Source organism: Camelus bactrianus, chromosome 19, assembly GCF_048773025.1.
Source record: "Camelus bactrianus isolate YW-2024 breed Bactrian camel chromosome 19, ASM4877302v1, whole genome shotgun sequence".
In the NCBI taxonomy this organism is placed as follows: Eukaryota; Metazoa; Chordata; class Mammalia; order Artiodactyla; family Camelidae; genus Camelus; species Camelus bactrianus.
This window is the reverse complement of record NC_133557.1, coordinates 38422935-38448105: the sequence shown is the minus strand read 5'-3', so window position 1 is coordinate 38448105 and position 25171 is coordinate 38422935. Positions and strand designations below refer to the sequence as shown.

At 40.0% G+C, this 25171-nt stretch overlaps 1 protein-coding gene across 1 annotated transcript in view; it reads left to right on the top strand.

Moving 5' to 3' along the window:
* Positions 1–25171, top strand: part of PCSK2 (proprotein convertase subtilisin/kexin type 2) — a 220561-nt gene that overhangs the window by 24844 nt on the left and 170546 nt on the right. Inside the window, exon 2 of the mRNA XM_010972898.3 lies at positions 3545–3649. Coding sequence (XP_010971200.2) covers positions 3545–3649 — 105 coding nt within the window. The remainder of the gene's footprint in view (positions 1–3544; positions 3650–25171) is intronic.

The following is a 25171-nucleotide window of genomic DNA, read 5'->3' as shown; positions in this document are numbered from 1 at the left end:
CATGACAACAATGTGAAAAGGGGACATTTCCATTTTATAAGTGAATTAACAGAGGCCTAGAAGGGTTAAATAACTTTCTAAATATCACACAGCAATTAAGGAAAAGGTTCAAAATTTAAACCAAGGTGATATGAGTCCAGAACTCAGGCTCTTAAACCACTCCACAACTGAGTACCCTTAATATGCTGCTGTGTTCAAATCTGCCTTCCCGGGTGGATTCTCAGCTATCTGCAGGCTGAGATGCTGTTGTATTTATCTTTGTTTTTCTAGCATCAAATACAGTGCCTGGCTTATAACAAGGATTAGAAAAATTCATAAAAGACACAAACGGGCAGTTCAAAGTGAAAAAATTAAAATTTTCAATAAACACAGGAAAAGAGGCTCAAACTTTCAAAGTATTTAAAGAAATCCAAATAAGATGGCCTACTTTATCAAATAGGCAAAAATTGAAACATCAATCAATAAATGTCAATCCAGAGATGTTGAAAGTACAGGAAAATGGGTATTTTTGTTCAACTTACTTTTTGGTAGTTTTTATACAATTTTATAGGAAACCTTTTTGGTACTATTTATCAAAAAGCTAATGTTCATTATCTGTAACTGAGTGATCCAATTCCTAAGGTATATCCTACAGGAAAATTCTTATCTATGCATATAGTGACATTTACAAGTCTGTCCATCACAGCATCTTTAAAATAATAGCTTTGTTGAGCTATAATTCACAAACCATACAATGTACCTTTTCAAAATGTACAATACAATAATTATTAATATACTTTAAAAGTTGTGCAATCATTACCGTGATCTAATTTTAGAACATTTCCATCACCCCAAAAAAACCTTGAACCATTACCAAGTACCCTCCACTTCTGCCTCCTCCCAGCCCCAGGCAACCACTAATCTACTTTCTGTTTCTATAGATTTTGCTGTTCTGGACATTTTATATAAAGGAAGTGACAACAATATGTAGGCTTTTTTGGTCTGTTTTTTTCACTTCGCACTAAGTTTTCAAGGTTCATTCATGTTGCAGCATGTATCAGTCCTTCACTCCTTTTCATTTCCAAGTAATAGTCCACTGTGTGTATATGTACCACATTTTTCATTTTGTGTTTCCATTCATCAGTTGATGGGAGCTTGGGTTGTTTTGGGGTGTCATGAATAACGCTGCTATAAAATTTGAGTACAAGTTTTTATGTAGACATATGTTTTTCATTTCTCTTGATCATATACCTATGAATGGAATAGCTGGATCATATGGAAAGTCTGTATTTATCATTTTAAGTAACTGCCAAAGTGTTTCCCAGACTGGTTATCTGTCCCACAAGCAATGTGCAAATGTTCAGATTCCTCTGCTCATCCTCACCAATGCTTGCTGATTTGTTTTTGTTTTTGTTGTTATCACTGGGTATGCAGGGATAGCCCATTGTGGTCTTGATTTGTATTTTCCTAATGACGAAGGTGCTGAACATCTTTTCATGTGCTATTTGCTATACATATATCTTCTTTGGAAAAATAACTGTTCATATTTCTGCCCATTTTTAATTGAGTTATTTGATTTTATTATTGAATTGTCCTTTGTACATTCTGGTATAAGTCCCATAACAAAGATATGGTTTGAAAATATTTTATCCCATGCTGTGGGTTGTCTTTTCATTTTCTTGATGATTTCTTTTGTAACACAAACATCCCTAAATTGAATAATGTCTAATTTGTGTATTTTTTTCTTTTGTCCTTTGTGCTTTTGGTGTCGTACCTAAGAAATCACTGCCTATCCTAAAGTCATTTTATTAACAGCTGTGTTTTATTCTAAGAGTTGTACAATTTTACCTCTTACATTTAGGGCTATAAATCATTTTGAGTTAAATTTTGCGCATGGTATGAGATACAGACCCAGATTTGTTCTCTTTCATATGGATATCAGTTGTTCATGCACAATTTATTGAAAAGGCTTTTCTTTCTTATTGAATTTTCTTGCACTCATGTTAAAATCAATTAACTATAAATTGACTACTATAAATTATTTCCAGACTCTTCATTTTATTTTATTGAACTCTATGTTGATCCTTATGCCAGTGCCACACTGTCTTGATTATTGCACCTTCGTAGTAAGTTTTGAAATGGGAAAATGTGAGTTCTCCAACTTTGTTCTTCTTTTTAAAAAAATTTCTGGCTATTCTGGGTCCTTTGCATTTTGTTGGGAATTTTAGGATCAGCAAAAAAATGGGGAGTGTTGCCGTCTTAAAAATCCACAAGCATAGATTTCTTTTCATATTTCAGATTTTGTTTAATTTCTTTCAGTGATGTCTTATACTTTTCAGCATACAAGTCATATACTTCTTTTTTTTACCATTTTTTTACTGAGTTATAGTCATTTTACAGTGAAAAATATTTGTGATTATATGTATGTTCATGTATAATTGAAAAATTGTGCTCTACACTGGAATTTGACACAGCATTGTAAACTGACTATAACTCATATGCTGCTTTCATTAAATTTATTCTCAAGTGTTTTGTTTCTATGATGTTATCATAAATGGAATTATTTTCCTAAATCTATTCTTGGATTAATCATTGCTAACATATAGAAATATAATTAACTTTTATATGTTAATCTGTAATCATATTGAACTCATTTGTTAATTCTAATTGTTCATGGATTTCTCAGGAATTTCTACATACAAGATAACACTTTCTGCAAAGGAAGATAGTTTTTTCCTTTCTTTTCAATCTAGATGCCTTCAATTCTTTTTCTGGCCCAGCTGTCCTGGCTAAAGCCTCCAGTCCACCCTTGATTGTATGTGACAAGAGCAGACATCTTACTCTTGCTGTGATCTTAAGGGGAAACCATTCAGCCTCTCACCATTATATATGACATTAGCTATGGGTTTTCAGATACATTTATCAGATTGAATAAATTCCCTTTCAATCTAAGTTTTTTGGCTTTTTTTAATCATAAAAGAGTGTTGGATTTTCTCAAATGCTTTTTCTGCATTTATTGAGATATTGTATATTCTTTATTGATATAGACATGTATCATATTAATTGATTTTCAGCTGTTAATAACAATCTGCATTATTGGGATAAATCTCACTTGGCCACAGGGCATAATCCTTTTTAGATGTAGCTGGATTCAGTATACTAGGAATTTGAAGAGTATTTTAGGGTTTATAATGTGTAGTGGTCTGTAGTTTTCTTGTGATATCTAAGAGAAGAAAATGGAGAACTTAGTGTGGGTATGAATATAAAGGGAAGGTTCCATGGAGAAGAGAAGATCAAAAAATGGGCAGAAACTAAAGTAATGGAAGAAAGCATAGATGGTCTGGGGGGAGGGGAGGTGAACAGGCAATACCTTGAAAAAGCAGGGAAATGGGAAGGAGTACAGTGAAGAGGAAAACAGAGGTCCAGGCCTGACAGGAGGCTGCCAGTGGTTTTCTCACACACCTCCCCACCCCAGGGAGCCCCAGCATGCACCCCAGCTCTGGTGTCCCTGTTCTGGGGCAACCCCAGATGCTAACCATGCCTGTGTCTGTTTGACTCTCCACAGCTCCCCTTCGCAGAAGGCCGCTACCACTTTTATCACAATGGGTTGGCAAAGGCCAAGAGAAGACGCAGCCTACCCCACAAGCAGCAGCTGGAGAGAGACCCCAGGGTGAGTTTTCCTGGAAGCCTGCCTTCTAACCTCTGCTGCCACAACAGAGCCTATTGAGGGAGGGCACAAGGGAACAGGCAGGGAATTTTGAAGTAAAGGGACTCGATGGTAATGCAGTAGGCCAAATGGATCCTTTGCAGGTGGTACTGGGGACCCTGCTCCTCTGTCTTAGGCATAATAATTAAACCCTTTCTAGGCTGGAGTCGGGGAAGTAAACAGGGACACCCCCCTTTTCTGACTGTCTTCTCCTGCATTATTGTGTGAGGACCTCTGTTTGCCTGGGAATATGTTTTAGCCTGTGATGGATGGGAAGACATCAAGCAGTTTAATGAGTCATTTTATGGAAGGTTTCAACTGGTGAATCCCCATGCTCCAAGGAGACTGCCATGCCCCATACTGAGAATGGGAAGGTGAGTGGGCCAGCAAGTGCTCAGCTCGCCACAGGCGGCAGGCTGCTCTGTGCATGACTGGAGCCCCAGGACCTTCTCAGCCCCTCTCCTCACCTGTACCTTCTCACGCTGATCTAATTTACACCACCATACCCACGTCTTCTTGGTGCTCGTGACCCCCACTTTTGCCTCCAATCTTTACCCTGCCCTTGGACTCCAGCTCTTATTTCCAACTCTCTCTCCCTCCAGGAGCCTAAATTCAACTTTTCTGCAACCAAATTTACCATCTTGGCCATGAAGCAGCTCCTTTTCTAATGTCCCCTCTCCCTGTTTTTTCAGAATAGGAATTTTGGTCCTCAATGAATCCTCTCTCCCCCAACCTCTTCTGCCCTCCCTGTACTCATTCAGTTGGGAGATTCTGATTTCTCTCATGCAGTTCACCAGGAGGGAAATTAATAGTCCAGGCAGTTTGCTCTCTGTACACTGGAGGCTTCATAACCTCTTCCCCAGGACTTGGGGGGAAGCAGATGTAAAGAGGGTCAGATGTTTGGAATTTACACACGAGACTCCTTTTGAGCTGAAGGAATCTAGAATCATTCTTGTGGGGCTTTTCACATGAACATGTGACTGGGTTTAATGTGGGCTTTAATTAGGAATGCTGATGAAACAGACTCCCCAGCAGATCACCGAGAGACTATAGGCAATTTTCCCTTAACTCCTCAACCCAGGGGATCCCACATTCCCTAGAGCAGAAATACAGCCCTGAGAAGTTGCTTGATCTTTGCTTTTGCAGTAAGATCTAAGCTGCCTGCCAGCCCGTGCCAAGCATTCTTAAAGGGTCTGTTGCAGAAGCTGGCACTGTTATCTAAGGGAGATGCTCTCTTTGCTGTTGTAACAGCCTTGGCCCTGGCCCAGCACCGCACCCTTTACCCACCTCCCAACAGTTGTACTGATATCATCTGAACCATGTGACTCCTTCAGTGACGTCGACCTTTCCTATTGTGTTAATAGCTCAATTTTCTATCATAAAAAATGGAACCATAATGCCCACCCTGAAGGGGCAAGTAACTCCAAAAGGAGTGTGCAGCAAAGTTAAGCAGATTCCATGTCCTCCTCCTTTCCTCTGGCTTTCCCTCCCTGCCCTTCTCCACCTTACTTCCGCTCCTCAAAAATCCAGGAGCTGCAAACACACACTTTTAGAATGTGTGTCTCAGCTTCAAGGGGAATGTTGCTTTACAAAAATATGAACAATGCAAGCGAACACCTGTGCAGCAAAATCCACTAGGAAAGCATTGGGGCTTTTACCTCTCTATGCCCAGCCAGCCAGCTAATGACCTCCGCACATTAGTGAGGAGAAAGCAAAAGACACAGCCCTTCAAGATCATGTTCCTGACATTTCTGCAGGAGCCAGACCACTGAGTCAGAAGAGACTAGAGGGAATAGCTCCAGGGCTTCCTCCGGGTTTAATTTGATAACGATTATAAAAAATAGTGTGTGTGTTGAATGCTGCTATCTTAGTTTGGCCTCCTGCAAAAGGCAAACCCTGAGACAGGGACTTGGAAGAGGGTCATTTATTTGGGATACTGATGCTCAGATGCACAAGAGAAAGAGTAAAATGAGTGAGGGAGGTGCGAAAAGCAAATAGAGGGTGAGAATTTTAGCAGGTTCGCGTTGTAGACACCTGCGGCTCAGTCCACTGGGGACGCTCTGAGAGCGTTTCTGTAGAATGCGATTCAGAGCTCTCCTATGAGGAAGGTGGTTGCTCTGTCTCTCATTTCTGAGCTGACCCAGGGTGTTAAATCCCCGGTACTTCTGGACTGCCTCGTGCACAGGCTGAAGAAGCCTTGGGTTTCTGGAGAAAGTCTTTAAGCAGAGAGGCAGAAATTGAGATGCTTGATGCAAGAAGCTGTCAGCAGTGGCAGGTGAACTCAGAGGAAGGCTGCGAGGATATGGGGTTGAGATCAACAACCACTGCTGCGAATCCTACCGTCCAACCCCTGCTAAACCATGTCACTGAACCTCAGACGTCTCCTGCAAGCTAAGTGCTGTACGACTCCCCGTTTACAGGCGCGGAAATAGCAGTTCAGGGCGGCTTGTGACTTCTGAACATCCCATAGTTTGTAAGGGGTCCTCACGCTGCACTGACTTAGATTTCATAAATTAATTTTCCCTGCTCCTTGCGCAAAGTGAATGGTAGAACAAAGGAAGCACTGATTCAGCTCTTTTCCTTGAAGCTTTAAAATATAATTTAACCATTGAGAGAAAAATAGACTCAGAGAGGGTAAGTGACTTCTCTGGGGTCACACAACCATCACTAATGGGGAAAAAAATAATGAAACTCAGGTCTCCTCTCAATACCAGTTCTGATTTAAATAAAAAGCTAAATGAGGGTTGATACTGCTTATAAATTTGTGATTCTTTAAAAAAAAATTCTCACTCATTAATAATTGGATTTCCTAAATCAAAAATAGAGTAGTGGGGAAAAATGAAGTTACATCATTAGTTTATGTAACTTACACGAATTCAACAAACTCAGCTATAAATGGAAATGTAAAAAAGGAGGAGGAAGTAATAAAAGGGTGGGCCTTTCTGCCCACCATTCGGCTCAGCCAGAGTGCCCTGCAGTGGTCGTGAATACATGGGAATGCAGCTAGCCTCTTTCCCTCCTGACTCACAGTGGGAGACTTTCGCCTCCCTGGGTGAGAGACTCTAGCATTTAAAGGTAATACTTTTGATGCAAAATATTTCCTAAGCACAAGCCAACTTGTTCGTCTGCTGTGTGAACAATGAGACGGGACCAGATTCCTTGCGGAAGGAAATTCCACATTCTTGTGGTGTATTGAGACATAGTATTTATCGATTTCTAACTTTCCTAAGAAATATTCAAAGTTAATTTTGATCATGCATAGTTTACACTTTACACACTTCAGAACTCTATCCTTAAGGGTGATTTCTCTAAAAAAAAGTAAACAAAGATGGTATCTTAGCTTGGATTTCCTGGAAACAGACTCTGAGACGGGGAGTTGCATGTATAAAAGATGCTTCTAGGAATGTGGTGTTAGTATCATCTCATGTGGCTCCCTCTGTCTCCAAGCCAACAACACACATCAAATCCTTCTCCTGCTTCACATCCCTCTGCTTCCTCCTCTGCGTAAGGGCTCCTGTGACTCTATTGGGCTCACCCAGATAGCCAGCATATTCTCCCTCTCTTGATCTTAATGGATTAGTTCCTTGATTACATCAACAAAGTCCCTTTCGCCGTGTGATATATAACATAACCACGTAAGTAACACCAGGGTCTGTACACCAGGGGAGTCAAAATGCTGCCCTGAGCCTGGACCTTTCTGGAGGAGTTGGCATGCCTCCTGGGACAGCAGCTTTCTCTAGGCAGCCCAGGTTCCCCTCACTGCCTCCTGCTGGGATTGCATTTGGCTCAGAAGGAAACGTGAATCCATAGGCTCACAGCCCAAAGCTGAGAAACCCACATGGAGCTGATTCTGACTTGGCTTCCCAGCTGGTGACCAAATTCATTTTCTAGATACCTCATTAAAAGGTGGGCTCAGCAGGTGTAAGTCTTCATGGGGCATACGTTTTTGAGAGTGACTTGACAGCATCTGGAGAAGGAGAAATGTGTCAGGGGAAGAAGCAGGGGAGAGATGTCTTCAGTGATGCTCCAACCTGTGAGAAAAGCTGATCTGCTCTAATCTGCTGGTTTTATTATGCAGCAGGGAAGACTTTCTGTATCTCCTCTGTGTGCTGCAGATGTGCCTGGCTTCCTACTTCAAAGAGCTACCACTAGTCCTATAATTAACTATTTGTGAGGAACAGGCGGGAAGTGTTTACTATGGATTCAGAAAAGTACAGAGAAAGCTGCTAAGGAGTAAGCCAGGTTTTTTTTTCCTAGATGTTGTGAGCCCATTTTAAATGATTGCTTCTGATCACACTGCCAATGCATACCAGGAAAGATAAGGAGGTACTCTCTGGAAGACAGCATTCCAGCAAGCCCAGAGATCTCTAAGGAGTTTTAACTTCCTTTAATAGAATTCTAACAAGCCTCAGTGCAGAGAAAAGCAACACAGATAGAAGAAAGTGCTTCTGTGTCATCTTCATAGTTCAGATGGTGAGCTGGCAAACTTTAAGGACTTTCTGGCAAAATCCTCAGTGTTTTTAAGGCAAATTTCTCCTGACTTGCCTTACCTCACTTCTTCCCCAGCCTTCCCAAGATACAAAAAGAAATGTCTTTATATATATAAAATGTCTCTATTATACCTTCTAAAAATGAGCATTTTGTGTTTGCTTATTAAACTCACAATACAACTCCATTATTTAGTTGCTTGCTAGCGAACCATTTATTCATCCAGCAAGTATTTACTGAGCTCACCTACATGCTGAGCACCGTTCTAAGCACTGGGACACAACAGGGAACAAAGCAAAGTACTCCTCCCATGAAGTTTATATAGTGGTGGGGAGGAAGGAGCGGACAAAATCCAGATGAATAAAGCAATTACATGACTGATTGTGAATGTGTTATGAAGATGAACAGAGCAAATTGTGAGGAAAAGGGAATGCCAGGGGAGATGTGCTACTATTTTATAAAAAGCATCCAGGGTTGGCTACCCTGGTAAGGTGACATTTAAATATACACCTGAAAGAGGTAAGGAAGGTATCCATGTGGCTATCTGGAGAAAGGCCATTCTCCTCAGCAAAGGAGCCGGCAAAGGTGAAGGCCTTGTGTCCAGGGCACACTTGATGTGTTCTATGAACAGCAAGAATGCCAGTAAGGCTAGGAAGATGTCAGCAGAAGAGAACAGGGAAAGAAAAGAAATGTGATCAGCAAGGAAGCAAGACCACAGAGGACATTATAGGTCAGGGTAAGGGCTTTGGATTGACTCTGAACAGGATGAGATTTCTCTGCTTTAGGGTAAGTTATAGACTATGGACAGGGCAGGGGGGCTGCACACTGGAAATCAGGAAGATCAGTGGAAGGTAACTGCAACATTTCAGAAGAGAAAGGGTGGTGGCTTAGACCAGGGTGGAAGTTGGTGGAGGTGATGAGAAACAAGTCTGATTTAGGGATATTTTGTGAAGATAGAGTCTTCAAATTTATTGATTCATTTGCTGATGGATTAGATAAGGAATGAGAGAGAAGGAGAGAAGGCAAAGTTAACTCCAAAGTTGTTGACCTGAGTCACTAGTGCGTGGAGGTAACATTTATGTAGATGCGCAGATGGGAGGGAAAGCAGGTAGATTGGAAGTGGGTAGGGAATAAAGAAATTAGTTTGAGCATGTTAACATTTGAGGGTTGCATTGAGTATACAAGTGGAGAAGTAAAATAAGCAAGTAGATTTTAAAGTTTAGGATAGAGGTTGGAGTTGAAGACAAATTGTGGGTCACTCACTTATTGGTAGCATTCAGTGCCATGAGACTAGTCGAAATTATCTAAGAAATGAGTCCAGATAGAGAAGACAAGCTGTGTGGGACTAAACCCTAGGGCATTCTAAAATTTAGAAGTCTGTAAAATGATGAGGAACCAGCAAAGGAGACAGAGAAGTGACAAATATTATAGGAAGAGGATCAGAAGTCAGGCAAAGACTAATCTAGTCAATGTGTCCTATCTCACTCACATTTTACCAGAGTAACTTGACCATCCCTGTGATTATTTCTTACAAGAATCACTTAGAGATATCAATAGAATATCATTTTTCAGTTTTTCTCTCTCTAACCTGTTTTTTCTAAAGTAGTATTGAAATTCATGGTGCACACATGAGCTTATGAAATAAAAATGGTGGCATGAATTTTATCTTAACCAGAAACTGCTGGATCTGGGCTGGGTGGTGTGTTTTAGAGCATGGAGTCATATTTGATTCAGAATGGATTAAGAACCAAGCTCCTAAAACCTCAGGCCCAACTAGACAATATCTCAGAGTCAAGACCCAGTTCTGTGAGCTGCTAGGCAAAGTCACCAGGAAACAGCCTCTGTTCTTCATGGCAAGAGGAGAATCTGAGTTGGGCACTTCTTTTTAATTTTAAGGAACTATGAAAGCTGTGAGAAGGATCAAGTTTGACTGTAAACCCAAAGGAAAGAACCTTAATCTCCAATTAAGAAATATAAAAATCCAAGCTGTATTGATTCAGCCTTGATCACATTTTCTTGGATTTCAGAAAGATAGAATTCCTCAAATAATTTCCTGTTAAGCTTTAAAATATATCTAGAAAGTAATTTCTCACTCCTTAAACCACTGCTCCAAAATGAATCTCATTCAATGCTTAGCTGAAGGAGGCTATCAATGTTCCTTAACGAGCACATAAACAAATGGTTAAAATAGATATGTCTCTCCGGCTACTGATTTCCTACTGTTTTATGAGACAAAGTTATGTTTGGGTTGGATAAGCCTCAGAAAGATTAAAAAAAAAAAATACTCCAGAACTCTCTTCGGGTATTTTTAAATTGGCTTAGTCATTTTCCTTTTATGATGTCCATTGACATGTTTGTGATCACATCTTCATCTATAAACAAGCTTTGTGCTCTTAAATCCAAGCCAAGGGAATTTTGAAAATGAGTGGAATTGAATTCTTACCATTTCCAGTAGTTTCAAACCCTTGTGGGTTGAGGAGAGGATACAACGGAAGCCAGGTCTAGAAAGGAGTAAAAGGCATCTGGACAAAAAAGATTCATGTCTGAATAACAATCCAGTTGCTGGAGTTTATTTAATTGGTTTCCCATTATCTGTACTGAAAATGCTGTGTTTTCCATCTTCTCTGTGGCAAGCATGTCCCATTTAGCAATAAAGAACTAACTGCCTGAGAGAAAACAGGGAAGACAAAGCAACTTTCCATTTTCCATTCCCCTTGAGAAGGCAGAGCAGCCCACCCTATGTAAAGAATTGCTTGATTGATGTTAGTTTGTAAGGACACCTCTGAGAAATGACAGGCGAAAGCCCTCCCAGAGAACAGGAGAAGAAAACCAGAGTGATTCAGATCTATTGTGTGGAACACACTCAAGTTATTGCCTACTGGGGAGAACAGGAGCACAAAGGAGGGAGTGTGGCTTGAGGTCATTCTTGGGTCCTAACACCAGTTATGACACCAATTAGCCATGTTTCCCTGAACAAACCAATTTATCTCCCAGTCTTCAGTTTCCTTATCTATACAGTGAGGAGTGTAGACAAGTTAGTCTCCAAAATGTCCCTTAGGAGGCCTTGATATCTGAGATTCCAGAAGCAAGCCTGAAGTCCCTCCAACTGGCTAACGTGAAAACCAGAACTAAAATCCACATTTTCCACTATTTTGTGATCCTTCCTTTAAATATCTCTATTTTCATCTGAGCAATGGGGATTTTCTTTAAATCAATAAAGTGGAAGAACTACCATTTATGCTAGCATCTCCATCTTTTACAATAGAATTTCACATTGTGTCTTGTTTGAGTCAGTTCATCAGAGCCGTAAAATTCCACTTCTTGCCTCAAGGGAAACGCTAGGTGATAAGGTAGAGGGTTTTCATCCACTTCAGAGATAATAGGTTCTCTATACCGTTTTATAAGTTGGGATTTCATTTGGCAAGGTGGGTGTGAAAAAGAGGAGTTATTTCAACTAATAAAAAAAATTCGGAAAAACAGTGATTTCTAATTAAGTCCTGTTCTCCACCCAATCAGTGTGTCAGACCAGGATCACAAACAGAACTCTCAGAGACGCCAGGCAAATAAGTTACCAGCTGAGGTGGGTCGGGTGTAAGCAACACTGTAATTCAAGCAAGAGGACAAATGACAACATTTTCTTCTGCCTCGAGGTGGGGAATGCAAGAGGGAGTGGTAGGGACTCTGGAGAACCAGAGAAGACAACCTTGTCAAAAGGAGGAAGCAGAAATTCCTCCTCAAATGACATGGTTGCCAGGTATCACAATTTTCCAAGAAAATACCAACCTTTGGACAAAATCTTTGTGCTCCTTAAAAATATTAGTGACTAAATCAAACAAAAATTCTTAACACCTTAGAAAACTGAAGAAAATACGTCTACAGAACAAATTTGTCCATGGGACACCATTTTGCAATCCCTCCTCTTCAACTGCCCAAAACAGGATGACTCAGCACCTGGCAAGACACCTCTATGACTAGCCCCTGGCTTCACAGTTTGCAAAGGTGGTCCATATAAAAGGGCTACCTTAAGGCAACCCCAAAGCTACCGCCTTAAAATCTTGGAACACTATCCAGTTTCTGCTTTCCAGGGCCAAATGATTCTATCTGCCACGTGAGAACCCTTCACACATTTGAAGATAGTTATCATGCCACCTAGACCTTCTTCAGAGTAAACTTTCCTGGTTCTTTCAGGTATTTTAGTTGAATGTGGTGCTTATTTTAACTGCCGTCCTCATCACACCTCTCTGAACACTGTCTGAGGACCAAACGCATGATCCAGCTACATTCTGGTGATTTGAGTAGCACCAGAGTCTCACTTTTCAGGTCTTGAAAGTCATTCTTCTATGAACACACCATAGGGTCACTCTAGCTTGCTCTGGAGGTCATAGATCTTATTGTTGATTAATGATGACCCTAAAACTAGTCAAAAATTCTAGTTTCTTCCTAAATATGCTGCAAAACAATCCATCCTTGGAAGATTGGGAGATTGGTCCTAAAGCAAGGACTTGGGTTTAATTTTTGAACTTACTATCTTGCTAGAGTTTATTATGACCTGTCAAGATTTTGTTGGATCCTGATTCCATCTCCTTCTTAACTTCCTGTCATCACTGATTTTGATCAATATCAATATCCTGTACCAGTTCTTAATAAAAATGTTGAATAGAGCAAAAAAAAAAAAAAATGACAAAGCTCCAAACCCTTTGTCAAGGATGATATAAATCTATTAATATAGATTCTAAGGAGTATCTCACACTGACCCCAAATTGACAGGAAATTATAAAGTACCCAAAACCCCAAAAACATCATTCAGGTTAAATGAAGAACAGTGTCTCGCCAGGGAGGCTATTTGAAGACTGGGTTTATATAGCTTAACTCCGTCACTCTGAATCTAGTTGATTTGTTTGTGTACACTGCTGTCTGAGCAATCAGGTTTTTCTGCCATGGAGCAGTCTAATTCAGCCATTCACATGACCAAAATCACCAGACCAACCAGTTTTCAGTCTGGTCTTTAGAGGTAATTTGAATTCAGTTGATAATTTGTCCACACATCTGCAACTGGTTGATGTTTAATCATGAAAAATTTTAATCAAAGAACCAAAATCAATGAGTAATCATCAACACTAATCATGAGAGTACCAGGTGGCACTTAAGTGTGAACCAAATCAAGTTTTTCTGAAACTTAATAAGGTGATTCCTTTTTAATGAGTAAGTCATCTCAGAAAAAGACTAATTCAGGTGAGGAATCCTCCATTCATATTCTCCATGGCTAAAATATATTATTTGGCTTCTCTCAGAGCACTCAAGAAAATTTCTCTACCATTTATTCACGTGACATGGGCAAGTCACTTAACCTTCACTAATTACCTCTATCTTACCATCAGTATCATTAAATAGCAATGGCAGTCCAAATGTCTGAAATAAATTACCTTAATTTTCATCTCTGTCATGGAATCACAATTTCTACAAATAATGCCTAAGATTTCAAGGTTGTAAGAGTGACTTCATTTTTGAAAGTACACATTAGTTTCACAAATACATTATAACTTTTGCCAGAGCAGAAAAGGTGACAGTATCATCTACTTCTTTTGCATTATCTCCCACTTAATTTTCTGCTTAATCTCTGTGCCTGCCTCTACTCCATGAAAACCCTTCTTGTGAATTAAAACAGTATTCTTCACACAGTATTACACTGAGGGTCCTTACATTTTCTACAAGAATTTTGTGAATAATAAAAATATCAATTAAGATAAGCTAGATTATGTTGCAATAATAAATTAACTCCCAAGTCCCATTGGTTTGATATACAAATGTGTACTGTTCACTCATGCTACATGACCAGCATGGGTCTGTGGGGGCTTTATTAACACAATCTTTCAGTAATCTTTCAACTGCTGTTGAATATTCCACCATCTTGAGATGCCACCATCCTGACATGGCTTCCAAGGCACTAGAAGAAAAGGGGAAAAGGAAACATGATAAGCTCAACTCACTCTTAAATGCCTTATTTTGAAAATAACACACATCACTTCTTCTCATCCATTGGCCAGAAAGATACAATGCATGACTCAATGTGAAGAAGCTGAGAAGTCTCGCACTCCCGTGTGCTCGGGAAAGAGAGACAAACTGGCTATGAGGAATAGCAGAAGGCCCTTATACAGTGTGTTTTTTATTCAATAATAAAAATATGAATAAAAGCACATTCTAATCTTATGGGTGATTCCTTGGGACTGAGAATTTTCTATAAGCTCAGCACTCACGTCTATAAGTGTATTGTTAGTAGTTACTGCTATGCAGTCTCTGCCTAATGAGAAAGGATGGGGCATTTGTGTCAAACTGGGGAACTTGAATTTTGCTAAGATGTCTGGAACAACATCTCCCGTGTCATGTGTGCTCTTCTGCAATGTGACCCGGCCCCTCCTCTATCGATAAGTAGAGTCTATTTCTCCGTCCCTTGAATCTGACCAGGCTTGTGACTTTTTGTGCAGTAGAATGTGGTGGGAGTGATGCTGTGCCAATTCTTGGTATATCCCTTAGCTGACCAGTAGCTTCCACTCTTAACTCTTGGAACCCAACGTAGAAAATGTGACTACCCTGAGAACACCTTGCTATTAGAAGGTCAGGCCTGTTGGAGAGGCCAATATGCCACGACGAGAGAGAGAAATGCCAAAGTGCACCCAGATACCAAACACGTGAATGAAGACACCATCTTAGAAGTAGATCTTTCAGCCCCAGTAGCCACTCCACCGGCTGCTTCCTGGAGACAAACCACCCAGCCATGTCTCTTCTGAATTTCTGACCCACGAAATCTTGAGCCAAATAAAAATAGTTGATTCAAGGCACTAACTTTTAGAGTAGTTTATTGTGCAGCAATGGATTATCAATTTTCCCACCATTGAGATGGGGATGAGAGGTGGAGAACTGAGTCAGGAGAGGAGCATGCTGTAATGGACAGACAGGCTGATCACTGAGACGCTACACCCTGGTCGCCTATAGCATATCTGCAAGGCCTTTTAGTCAGGGTTATTGCTTCAGATATTATTATATTTGTGATGCTGTCTATATTTAACTTGCAAACTTGTGTTAGTTTCATGTGTGTATTGGAGGTATAAGCATTAGGGGTTGCTACCAAATTTTATCTTGTGTGTATTTTAAGTACCATATCAAGATTGGGAAGCCAAAGGAAAATGATTTTCCTCATAAAAGAGTCCAGTCCTTGTTCAGGTTTATTCAAGTGTAAGAAATTAATGAATTTGAATAAGATCTGAAAGAGGTGGGTTTCTCCAAAGCATGAACTTTGGTGTGAGACAAAAGCAAAATGGCCCTTTCAGGGCAGAGATGTCAGTAGGTACCACATGAGAGGCCACACGAGAAGCTACACGCATGGTGGGAAGAGTGTTGAAGGAAGAATCAGGAGCAGTGAATTCTAATCACAGCTCCTGTCTTTCATGGTCGGTGTGGGTTACAGAAAACCACTTCGCTTTTATGGTCCTCAGTCCCCCATCTGTGACATGATGAGTGACATTGACTCTGCTCATTTCATGGTGTTACTGTGGCAATCATATAAGATGATTGACAAAAGGTTTCTGAGAACTGTGAGGTGTTGTTATTGTTCACAGAGATTCAGGGCAGCATTTTAAGTTTCATGCCAAAAAATCTAAAAATAACCTGATAAAAAACGTGTAGGAAGTGAATTTAAAAGAACCTCAAAATTATTTTTTAAAATGCAAACCGTGCCTTATCAAGTAGCAAATTACATTGGATTTCAATTTTCTCTGAAGTACGAGGGAACTTGCCGTCTGCTAGGATGCTTGGTCTGGAAAAAGAGGATGAATCCTGAGCTCTCGCTACTCTCTGAGTTCCTGTAAACCTCCTAGTTTGGAGTGTAAACTTGTTTATGAGCTTTGATACATTCAGATTTTAATCTCATGTCCACCATTTAATTTTCCAAGTGCATAAATTTACATAAGTTATTTATCTTCTCGTAACCTCATCTATGAAATGTGATTAATATTAATAGCACCTATCCCAAGGGTTGATGGGAGCATTAAATGAGATAATGCTAAGGTCGGTGATCAAAAGAGGATAGCCGTGATTAGTAATATTTTATTCTGTAGTGTATAATTACAAAGTGACTGATACCGATTTCTGAAAATTACAGTGAAATTTTATTCATTGTTGTCCTTTAACAATGTTACACATACGTCATGAACACATCACGTTTAGTTGAGTAGGTGATTTTATTTTCACTGCAATCTTGCCAAAATAATACCATTTTTAAAATTAAATTCAAGGTTTAACATTAAAGATGGCAATCTTTTGCCCCACCTCTTCCAAGTCCTAGCCTCTCAGAGGCATTATCCATCAATACTTTAACTGCTCCTCGGGTGAACTGCACATTTTAAAATAATATATGTATGCTGAAATGTGCTGGCTTTTTCATTTCAAATGTAGTCTACTGGCTTTTGTCTTTTAAATATATATATATATAACTTTGTTGACATAAAATCAGTTTACAATGTTGTGTCAATTTCTCATGTACAGCACAATGCTTCGGTTGTACATGAACATACATATACTTGTTTTCATATTCTTTTTCACCACAAGTTACTACAAGATATTGAATATAGTTTCCTATGCTATACAGTGTAAACTTGTTGTTTATCTATTTTATATATAGTAGTGAGTATCTGCAAATCTCGAACTCCCAATTTATCCCTTCCTTCCTCCTTCCCCCCGCCCCGGTAACCGTAAGTTTGTTTTCTATGTCTGTGAGTCTGTTTCTGTTTTGTAAATGAGTTCGTTTGGCTTTTTTTTTTTTTTTTTTTTTTTAGATTCCACATATGAGTGATATCATACAGTATTTTTCTTTCTCTTTCTGACTTACTTCACTTAGAATGACAATCTCCAGGTCCATCCGTATTGCTGCAAATGGCATTTTTCTTTTTTATGACTGAGTAGTATTCTGTTGTATAAATATACCATGGTTTCTTTATCCAGTCATCTGCTGATGGACATTAAGGTTGCCTCCACGTCTTGGCTATTGTATATAGTGCTGCTATGAACATTGGGGTGCATGTATCTTTTCAAATTAGAGTTCCCTCTCGACATATACCCAGAAGTGGGATTGCTGGATCATATGATAAGTCTATTTTTAGACTTTTGAGGAATATCCATATTGTTTTCCATAATGGCTGCACCAAACTGCCTTCCCACTAGCAGCGCAGGAGGACTTCCTTTTCTCCACAGCCTCTCCAGCATTTATCATTTGTGGACTTTTTAATGATGGCCATTCTGACTGGTGTGAGGTGTTGATACCTCATTGTAGTTTTGATTTGCATTTCTCTGATAATTAGTGATATTGAGCATTTTTTCATGTACCTATTGGCCATTTGTACCTCTTTATTGGAGAATTGCTTGTTTAGGTCTTCTGCCCATTTTTAGATTGGGTTGCTTGTTTTATTGTTATTAAGTTGTATGAGCTGTTTATATATTCTGGAAATTAAGCCTTTGTCAGTCACATCTTTTGCAAATATTTTCTCCCATTCCATAGGTTGTCTTTTTGTTTTGCTTATGGTTTCCTTTGCTATGCAAAAGCTTGTAAGTTTTATCAGGTCCCATTTGTTTATTTTTGCTCTTTTTTCTATTGTCTGTGTAGACTGCCTTGGAGAATATTCCTAAGATTTACTTCAGAGAGTGTTTTGCCTATGTTTTCTTCCAGGAGATTTATCATGTCTTCTCTTGTATTTAAGTCTTTGATCCATTTTGAGTTTATTTTTGTGTATGGTCTGAGGGAGTGTTCTAGCTTCATTGATTTACATGCTGCTGTCCAGTTTTCCCAACACCACTTGCTGGAGAGACTATATTTTCTCCATTGTATATTCTTGCCTCCTTTGTCAAAGATTAATTGATCATAGGTCTCTGGGTTTATTTCTGGGCTCTCTATTCTCTTCCATTCATCCATATGTCTGTTTTTATGCTGATACCACATTGTTTTGATGACTGCTGCTCTGTAGTATTGTCTGAAGTCTGGGAGGGTTGTTCCTCCAGCTTCATTCTTTTTCTTCAATATTGCCATGGCAATTGTGGATCTTTTGTGATTCCATATAAATTTTAGTATTGTTTGTTCTAGTTCTGTGAAAAATGTCCTGGGTAATTTGATAGGGATTGCATTAAATCTGTTACATTTCTTTTCCTCAGTTTACTCCGTTATTCTGACAGAGACTGTCCCCCATAGGACATGATATTTTTAAGACTTTTATTCTACCTTCAACTTAGTTGATAGTTTGGCTGGTTATAAATTAAGTTGGAAATAAACACCTCTTCAAATTTTGGAAACGTTGCTCCATTATCTTTGCTTACAATAGTGCCATTGAAAGACCTGATGATTATTCTGATTCCTGCCCTTTTATTTCTCGCCCTCGCCCTCTCTCTCCCTCTCTCTTTCTCTCTCTCTCTCTCTTTCTCTCTCATATGGTCTTCTTATTCCTGTGTTCTAAACTTTCACTGTTATATTCTCTAGTGGAGGTTCTTCTCCACTCATTGTGGCTGACTCTTGGTGAGCCCCTTCAGTCTAGAGCTATGTGCCCTTCACTTCTGGGACATTTTCGTGTATTATTATTTTGATAACTTCTTTCCCTGTACTCTCTTTTCCAGAGACCTAACAATTAGCTGTTGGCCAAATTATAGGATTGATCTTCAAGTTTTCTTATTTTTCCTTGTTTGCTGTCCATGTTTTTTGTGTCTCCTTGTTCTACTTTTTGGAGGAGATTTGGAGAAATCTTTCTTTTTCTTGTTCCTTTATATAGCATCATGCTCATGTTTCATTGATGTAAATTCTGTCTTCTGCAGGGTGTTCCTCTTAGTTCATTTAAACTTTTGTTCTACTTCTTGCATTTTTTTCTTCCCTCTGAATTCACTATTTTATGGTTTTAGTTAGTATTTATTTGATTGCACTTTTATTTTAGAGTATTTTCTCAAATGCCTGATTATCCTTAGCTGTCCATTCATTTTTAAAAATTGATTTGAACCTCGATTTGACTGAATGAAGAAACAGCCCTTTTAGGGGAACCCCCAAATAACAACAGGTCTTATCCAATGAGCATGTCAGTTTTCTAAAGAGGAATGCACCCCCATCCAGCCTGGAGAGAAAAGTCTGGCTGCTTGCACTTTGGGATCTAATCATATAGTACAGTGGTGAGACCATTTTAATTAATCTCCACTTTTAATATAATAGCTATCCCCAGCCCTTTGTGTGTTTGTTGTCCCCACACACAGAGACTTCTGGTTCAGGTTCCCAAACAGTAACCTTAACTGCTCTTCATACCAGTTCTCTACCCCTTTCCTCACCTTCGATGTGGCTGGTGCCTTGATTTTTGAGTTTTTCTGGGATGCCACAGTTTAAGTCAGCTCACATCTCATCGGCTTCTCCCTTGATGTATACTTACATTCCAGCTTCCCAGTTCAGCTAAATCAGTTTTTTGTTGTTGTTGTTATGTGATAAATAACCCATTCCATGAAGTCCCCCATATCAACAAATTCTTTAGCATTCAGCACAGTGTTGTTAGCTATAAGCACATCTCTAGAACTTTTTCATCTTGCATGACTTAAACTCTTTACTCATTGAACAGCAACTTTCCACTTCTCCCTTCACCAAGTCCCTGACAACCATCATTATACTTTCTGCTTCTATGAGTTTGGCTTCTTTAGAAATCTCATATAAGTGGAGTCATGCAGTATTTTCCTTCTGTAACTGGTTTATTTTACTTAGCATAATGTCCTCACAGCTCATCTGTTCATCCATGTTGTAACATATGACAGGATTTCCTTCTTTATTAATTTAAGTTGTTTCAAACTTTTCACTACATAAATGACACTGCATGTCCCTTTGTGCACATGAGCAGTTGCTCCTTTAGGACTGCCAACAGAAACGGAATTGATGGGTCAGAGCTGTGCTTTGACCCTGGACTGAAGGTTAGGCTTCATCCCAAAATGATGCTACATAGATACTGGACATGGGTTCTTCATGCTTCAGAAGGTGTGGCAGAGTCTTCCTCTTATCCTCAGAGTCACCCAGAGGAAGTTCACTGCTGCCATTATGAATTATGCCTTGTCCCCATTTAATTTTATCCCACTTTGGGATGGACTCACTTCCCAACTGTAGAGACATTTGATCTCCAATTTTCCAAGTATCAGTGGTCACCTATTACTGTAGACCAACAGGTTCGGTGCCACATCTGCTGCTCCCTAGCACAGCATGCAATGGAACAGAATAACGAGTTATTAAAGTCATAGGGGACTATACCTCAATATCATGGGACATATTTAATAAGTAGGTGGCTTTGCTCCAGAATTCTTTGGCTAGGAAAATACTCCAGCATCTGTTAGATATATCTTAATAAATGGAAGATTCTCCTTTTATTTCTCCCTTCAGGAAGTGATAATGAGGTATACCTAGTGCCAGGTGTTTAAGATCAAAATATTGCCCAAGTGATTAATTTCCATTCCCCATATCTCATCAGGCTTTCTAGCTGTTCAAATAAGTATATTTGCAAGTAAAGTGTAGCAAATGATAAGCTCCCACGTCAATAGTTTGAGGACCCTATGTCTCCTGCAAAAATCAATTATTCTGGTTTGCTTTCCAGTAACCTCACTGGTTTATTCTCCTCTACGCAGTCCACTTTAACTTGATCAACAGCAAGCAAGTGATATAAATACAACTTGGAGTCAAATCTGATACTCTGTCATCTTTGCCTTCTCCCTCTTTTCCCTGGAGACTTCCTCTATATCTTTTTAAAAAATATTTTAGTTGAATGCAAAGTGGATCTGGTAAAGTTCACCATCAAGTCTCTCTATTTGGGTCAAACTGGGTGTGTAATGCTCCTTCTCAGTTGATTTACCACCCATGTTGACTACCCGTCTATTAGGCAGATATTGGAGGATCCTCTTTATCCTCCTAACTGAAATGAAATTAGAATTCTCCAGTACCTGCAAGGGCCCCTCACCTAGTTTCAACCCTCCTGAAACTCCCTCCTTATCTGAACACTTCTCCTGTCCCTGATTAAGAGTGGAGGCCAGAAGGGTAGCCAATGAACTTTGAAGTCAGGTGCTTCTGTCCTCTTGGGGGCAACCCTCAGTAAGGACAGGATCCCAAATTTGGGTGCTTTTCAAAACTAGTTCCAACCTTTGCTGTGATACCAGCATTCCCGAGATGATGCTGAGAATGTCTCAAAAGACCTCTCACCCAGTTTTTCTACCCAATCAGGGTGGTCAGTCTAGGCATGTAAGTGACCATATGCAATGGTTTTTCTTTGTTCTAATTAATCTGCCCCCTTAGAGCTGGAATGTCTTGTTATCTTCGAACAGCCTCTTATCACATATTCATCTTTATATTGGCTGCTCCCTGTTGGTGGCTGTGAATCTCCATGCATGCAGTATCTGTTAGCCAAGCAACTGCAGCAAGCAGGATATTTAGGTATTTAAGGATATTTTTCTTGTAGGAATGAGTATGTCTCTGAACCCCTGGACACTGCCCTGCCTCTCTCACTTGACTCCCACGTGTACTGCTTCTGCATGTGAACAAAGGCTTTCTCTGGGAATTGCGGGGGAACGCTCTGTTATCCGACCTGGTTATTGTTACTATGATGCCCCAATAAACCACTTGACAACTGCCCTTGGATACCACCCTAATCTTATATCAATTTGCAGACTTTGAGCTTTCAAGGGCCATGTACACCGCCCATAACAGTACTCTCCTGCTTAATAATATTCTCTATTACTGTGACTTTGTCTTTCAGAAATTTCTCATGGTATATAGTCTACCAAGGGGACTCTGTCTTGTTTTCCAATGCAGTTAAGGGTTTTAAAAGATCTATCGATCTACCTATCATCCTGTAATATCCAAGGATTTGAAGGAGAGGGAGGCGGTCGGGAGTGGCTTTCCCTGTACTATTTGTGCCAATTCCTATGTAACTTTAAATATGGAACATCCGTTTCTTTTATTGGCTGTGCTTGCTTTTGACCCAAATATAATCTTTAGCTTATGGCAAGCTTACTCAAGGAAAATGAGAGGGAAGCGCACCATTGTTGTGCCAAATACAGGCAAGCTCATGCCAGTGTAATGCCTCATCCTCATCTTTTTCATGTAGCTCAAGATAAAAAGAAAATCTCCAAAGGAGGCCTAAAGAACAGCCACATTAATTAAAGGAAAGCTTTCTTTTTTGCTAAGAAGTGCCTAATAACTAATGGACAAGCAAAGGAGACTCATTAGTGGAAATAGTTTCTTTGAAAGTGCATACATGCTGTGAAAAAAGTGTTATGCCAGGCTCCTTTTTTTTTTTTTAATGAAGTAAGACCTTTTGTCTTTTTCCTATTTATCACACAGACTGGGGAGAATGAGCCTGAGTGAGTCTTGAAGATAAGCTGCCATGATTGGATGACTATTCAGATCTCAGGTTACTGATTTCTCCTTGTTCTTAGGGAAGATTTGTCCTCCCTGCACATGGCCTTACCTGAAGGATGGTTAGAACTGGGAGTCCCTTTAGGGAGTCAGACCTAAGTGTAGAAACTTAGACCCCATTAGCCCAGTTAACTGATCATCCATTTGCTAATAGCATCATCTATAAGTCCTGCCCCACTGAGCAACTGGATAGGAACCTGATCCCTTCCTTCAAGATGCTGCAGTCAAACAGGAAAGGACAAGGTGCTACAACAGTTAAATGGATGGATGGATGGATGGATAGATGATAGAGGTACATAGATAAAGAGACTAGAGAATAATTGAAGACTAAGCTCTGTAGACAGACCTATGATGGGAAAAATATTCACAGATAGTGGAGCTTAGGATGAGTGAATCCTCAAGGAGGTTTCATGGGGGTGTGGAGTAATGTCTAGTATTTGGATGATAAAGTGAGATCTCATTTGAATCTTACTTTGCCACCCCACTTCCATCATGATGGCTACACACAGAAACAGCCTTGGAACCTCCAGCAGAAACTGGCCAGTTCAATGAGCACAATAACTCTGGACCACAAGGAGGGACGCTGATCCTGGACTTCCTCACATTCAGTGGCTATGTGTTAGACCAGGTCTACTGTCTACTTCTCTGTCAAGCTGGGGGATGCCTGCCATATGATTTCAAGGGTGAGCTTTTTTTGACAGGTACTTAAGGCTTCAGTTTCTTGTGCTGAAGAACTAAGTCAATAGCTATCTCATCATGCCAAGGAACGATGTAGAGAACAATTAGACTTGAGGTGCAAGCCCTTCAAGTTGTTTACTCCCATCTCAATCGAATTAGCAGCCACACCTAGACGAGGATCAGCAGGCAGAGAAATCACTAATCTACTTCGCTTTTACTCAAGTTTCTCTTTATAGGCATAGATGAACACAATGAACTTCAGAAATTTTGTGACTTTCCTGAGATGACGCAGTTGCCACTGCTGGTGCCATGGCTGGAACCCCCGTCTCCCATCTCCAAGGTGTAGGGCTCCACTGGTGGTCCTGGCTGATCTCTGGCACACATCCATGTAGCATCTAGGTAGCCCTGCCTCATTGGCCATCCCCCCACCATCACCATCTCAACGGAGCTGAGTATTTACAAAGCTCTTCATTCCCCCAACACTGTGTGAGATGGGCCAGAAGGTATCATTGTCCCCACTTTGGGAATATTGTTCCCACTAGACAGAGAGACTGAGGTTTGTGGAACTAACAAGTCAGAGTGAGGATAACACCCAGGTCTTCGGTGGTACCAATGTTGGCCTCTGACTACGTCTTAGCTAACAGGTCTCACCTAATCTCCTGAAACTGCCCCTTATGTTTGGCTAGCTGTAAGGTTCAGCATGCTGTTATTGGCAATGCCTTTCATCCTAATTATGAAAGCATTTCTTAGTTGTTCCTAAGCCATTTCCTAATTGCCACCATGGACATTTGGCTGTTCCTACCAGGAATTATATCTGCTGCATTTTCCCTGTCATTGCCTCATGCGAGAGAGCAGGCTCACACAGGTCGTGAGTCTCTCAATAGCCTTGAATTCTTGATAAGACTGTATTTTCAGTTCCTCCTTCAGACAACAGTGGACAGAGAGGCCTCATGAGAGTAGTAACCTTCAGACTGAGGCCTTGAGGAAATTCTGAAACATGGTACAACTCCTGGATCTGGTCTATCCTGCAAACATGACCCATCATTAAAGCTAAAGAATTAGCAGTGGAATTTTCCTTCCTCCAGACCATAAAGTAGGCCATAGTCTACATCATCCAGGACCTAGCACATCACAGACTCACTCGTGGCTCAGCACTGTGGCCTCAGAGGACACTTGAAAAAAAGAAAAATCTTACTACCAGAATCCACAGAAACTGCTGCAAATAGTCCCATATAATAGTAACCGCAGATTTATTGTTAGTCTTTTCAGTTGAACTGTATTTTATATGAATTTTAATTGAGAAAAAAAAATAATTTTCAAAGCCTGCAGAAAATGCATATATCGAAGGCGAAGATGGCCAAGACTTGCTTCCAAATAAAATCTCCACTCTATTGTCCTGTTTTCCCCACAGTGAGCAAGCTTTGCATAATGAGGGATCGGCTTTTCCTGGAGCCCCACTGCCAAAAATTAGCCATAAAAGAAGACCTTACTACCTGGCACATGTGGCTACTCGGGGAAATTATCTGAAATAAAAACAAGTCAGAATTAGCATAACAGTGCATAACAAAACCCAGATGTCTCTTGAATAAAAGGTTAACCAAATGCTAATGTTACATGAAAGAGTTTCAAAGGCAGGAGGAAGAACGTTGAGGATAAACAGGGAAATTAGGTGCAGCCTCCATGCGACTGAAGGAGCAAGCTTCCTGCGCGGAATCTTTCTTTAAAGGAAATTAGCCTTTTCTTTAACACCTAGAATGTGTTAGATGCTTCATAAGAAATGTACTAAATCCTGTTTGGGAGTTTAGGCTTAAAAAAAAAAAAAAGGCAAAATTACTATGATGCATTTGAAGGGAGAAAAATGTAGTGAT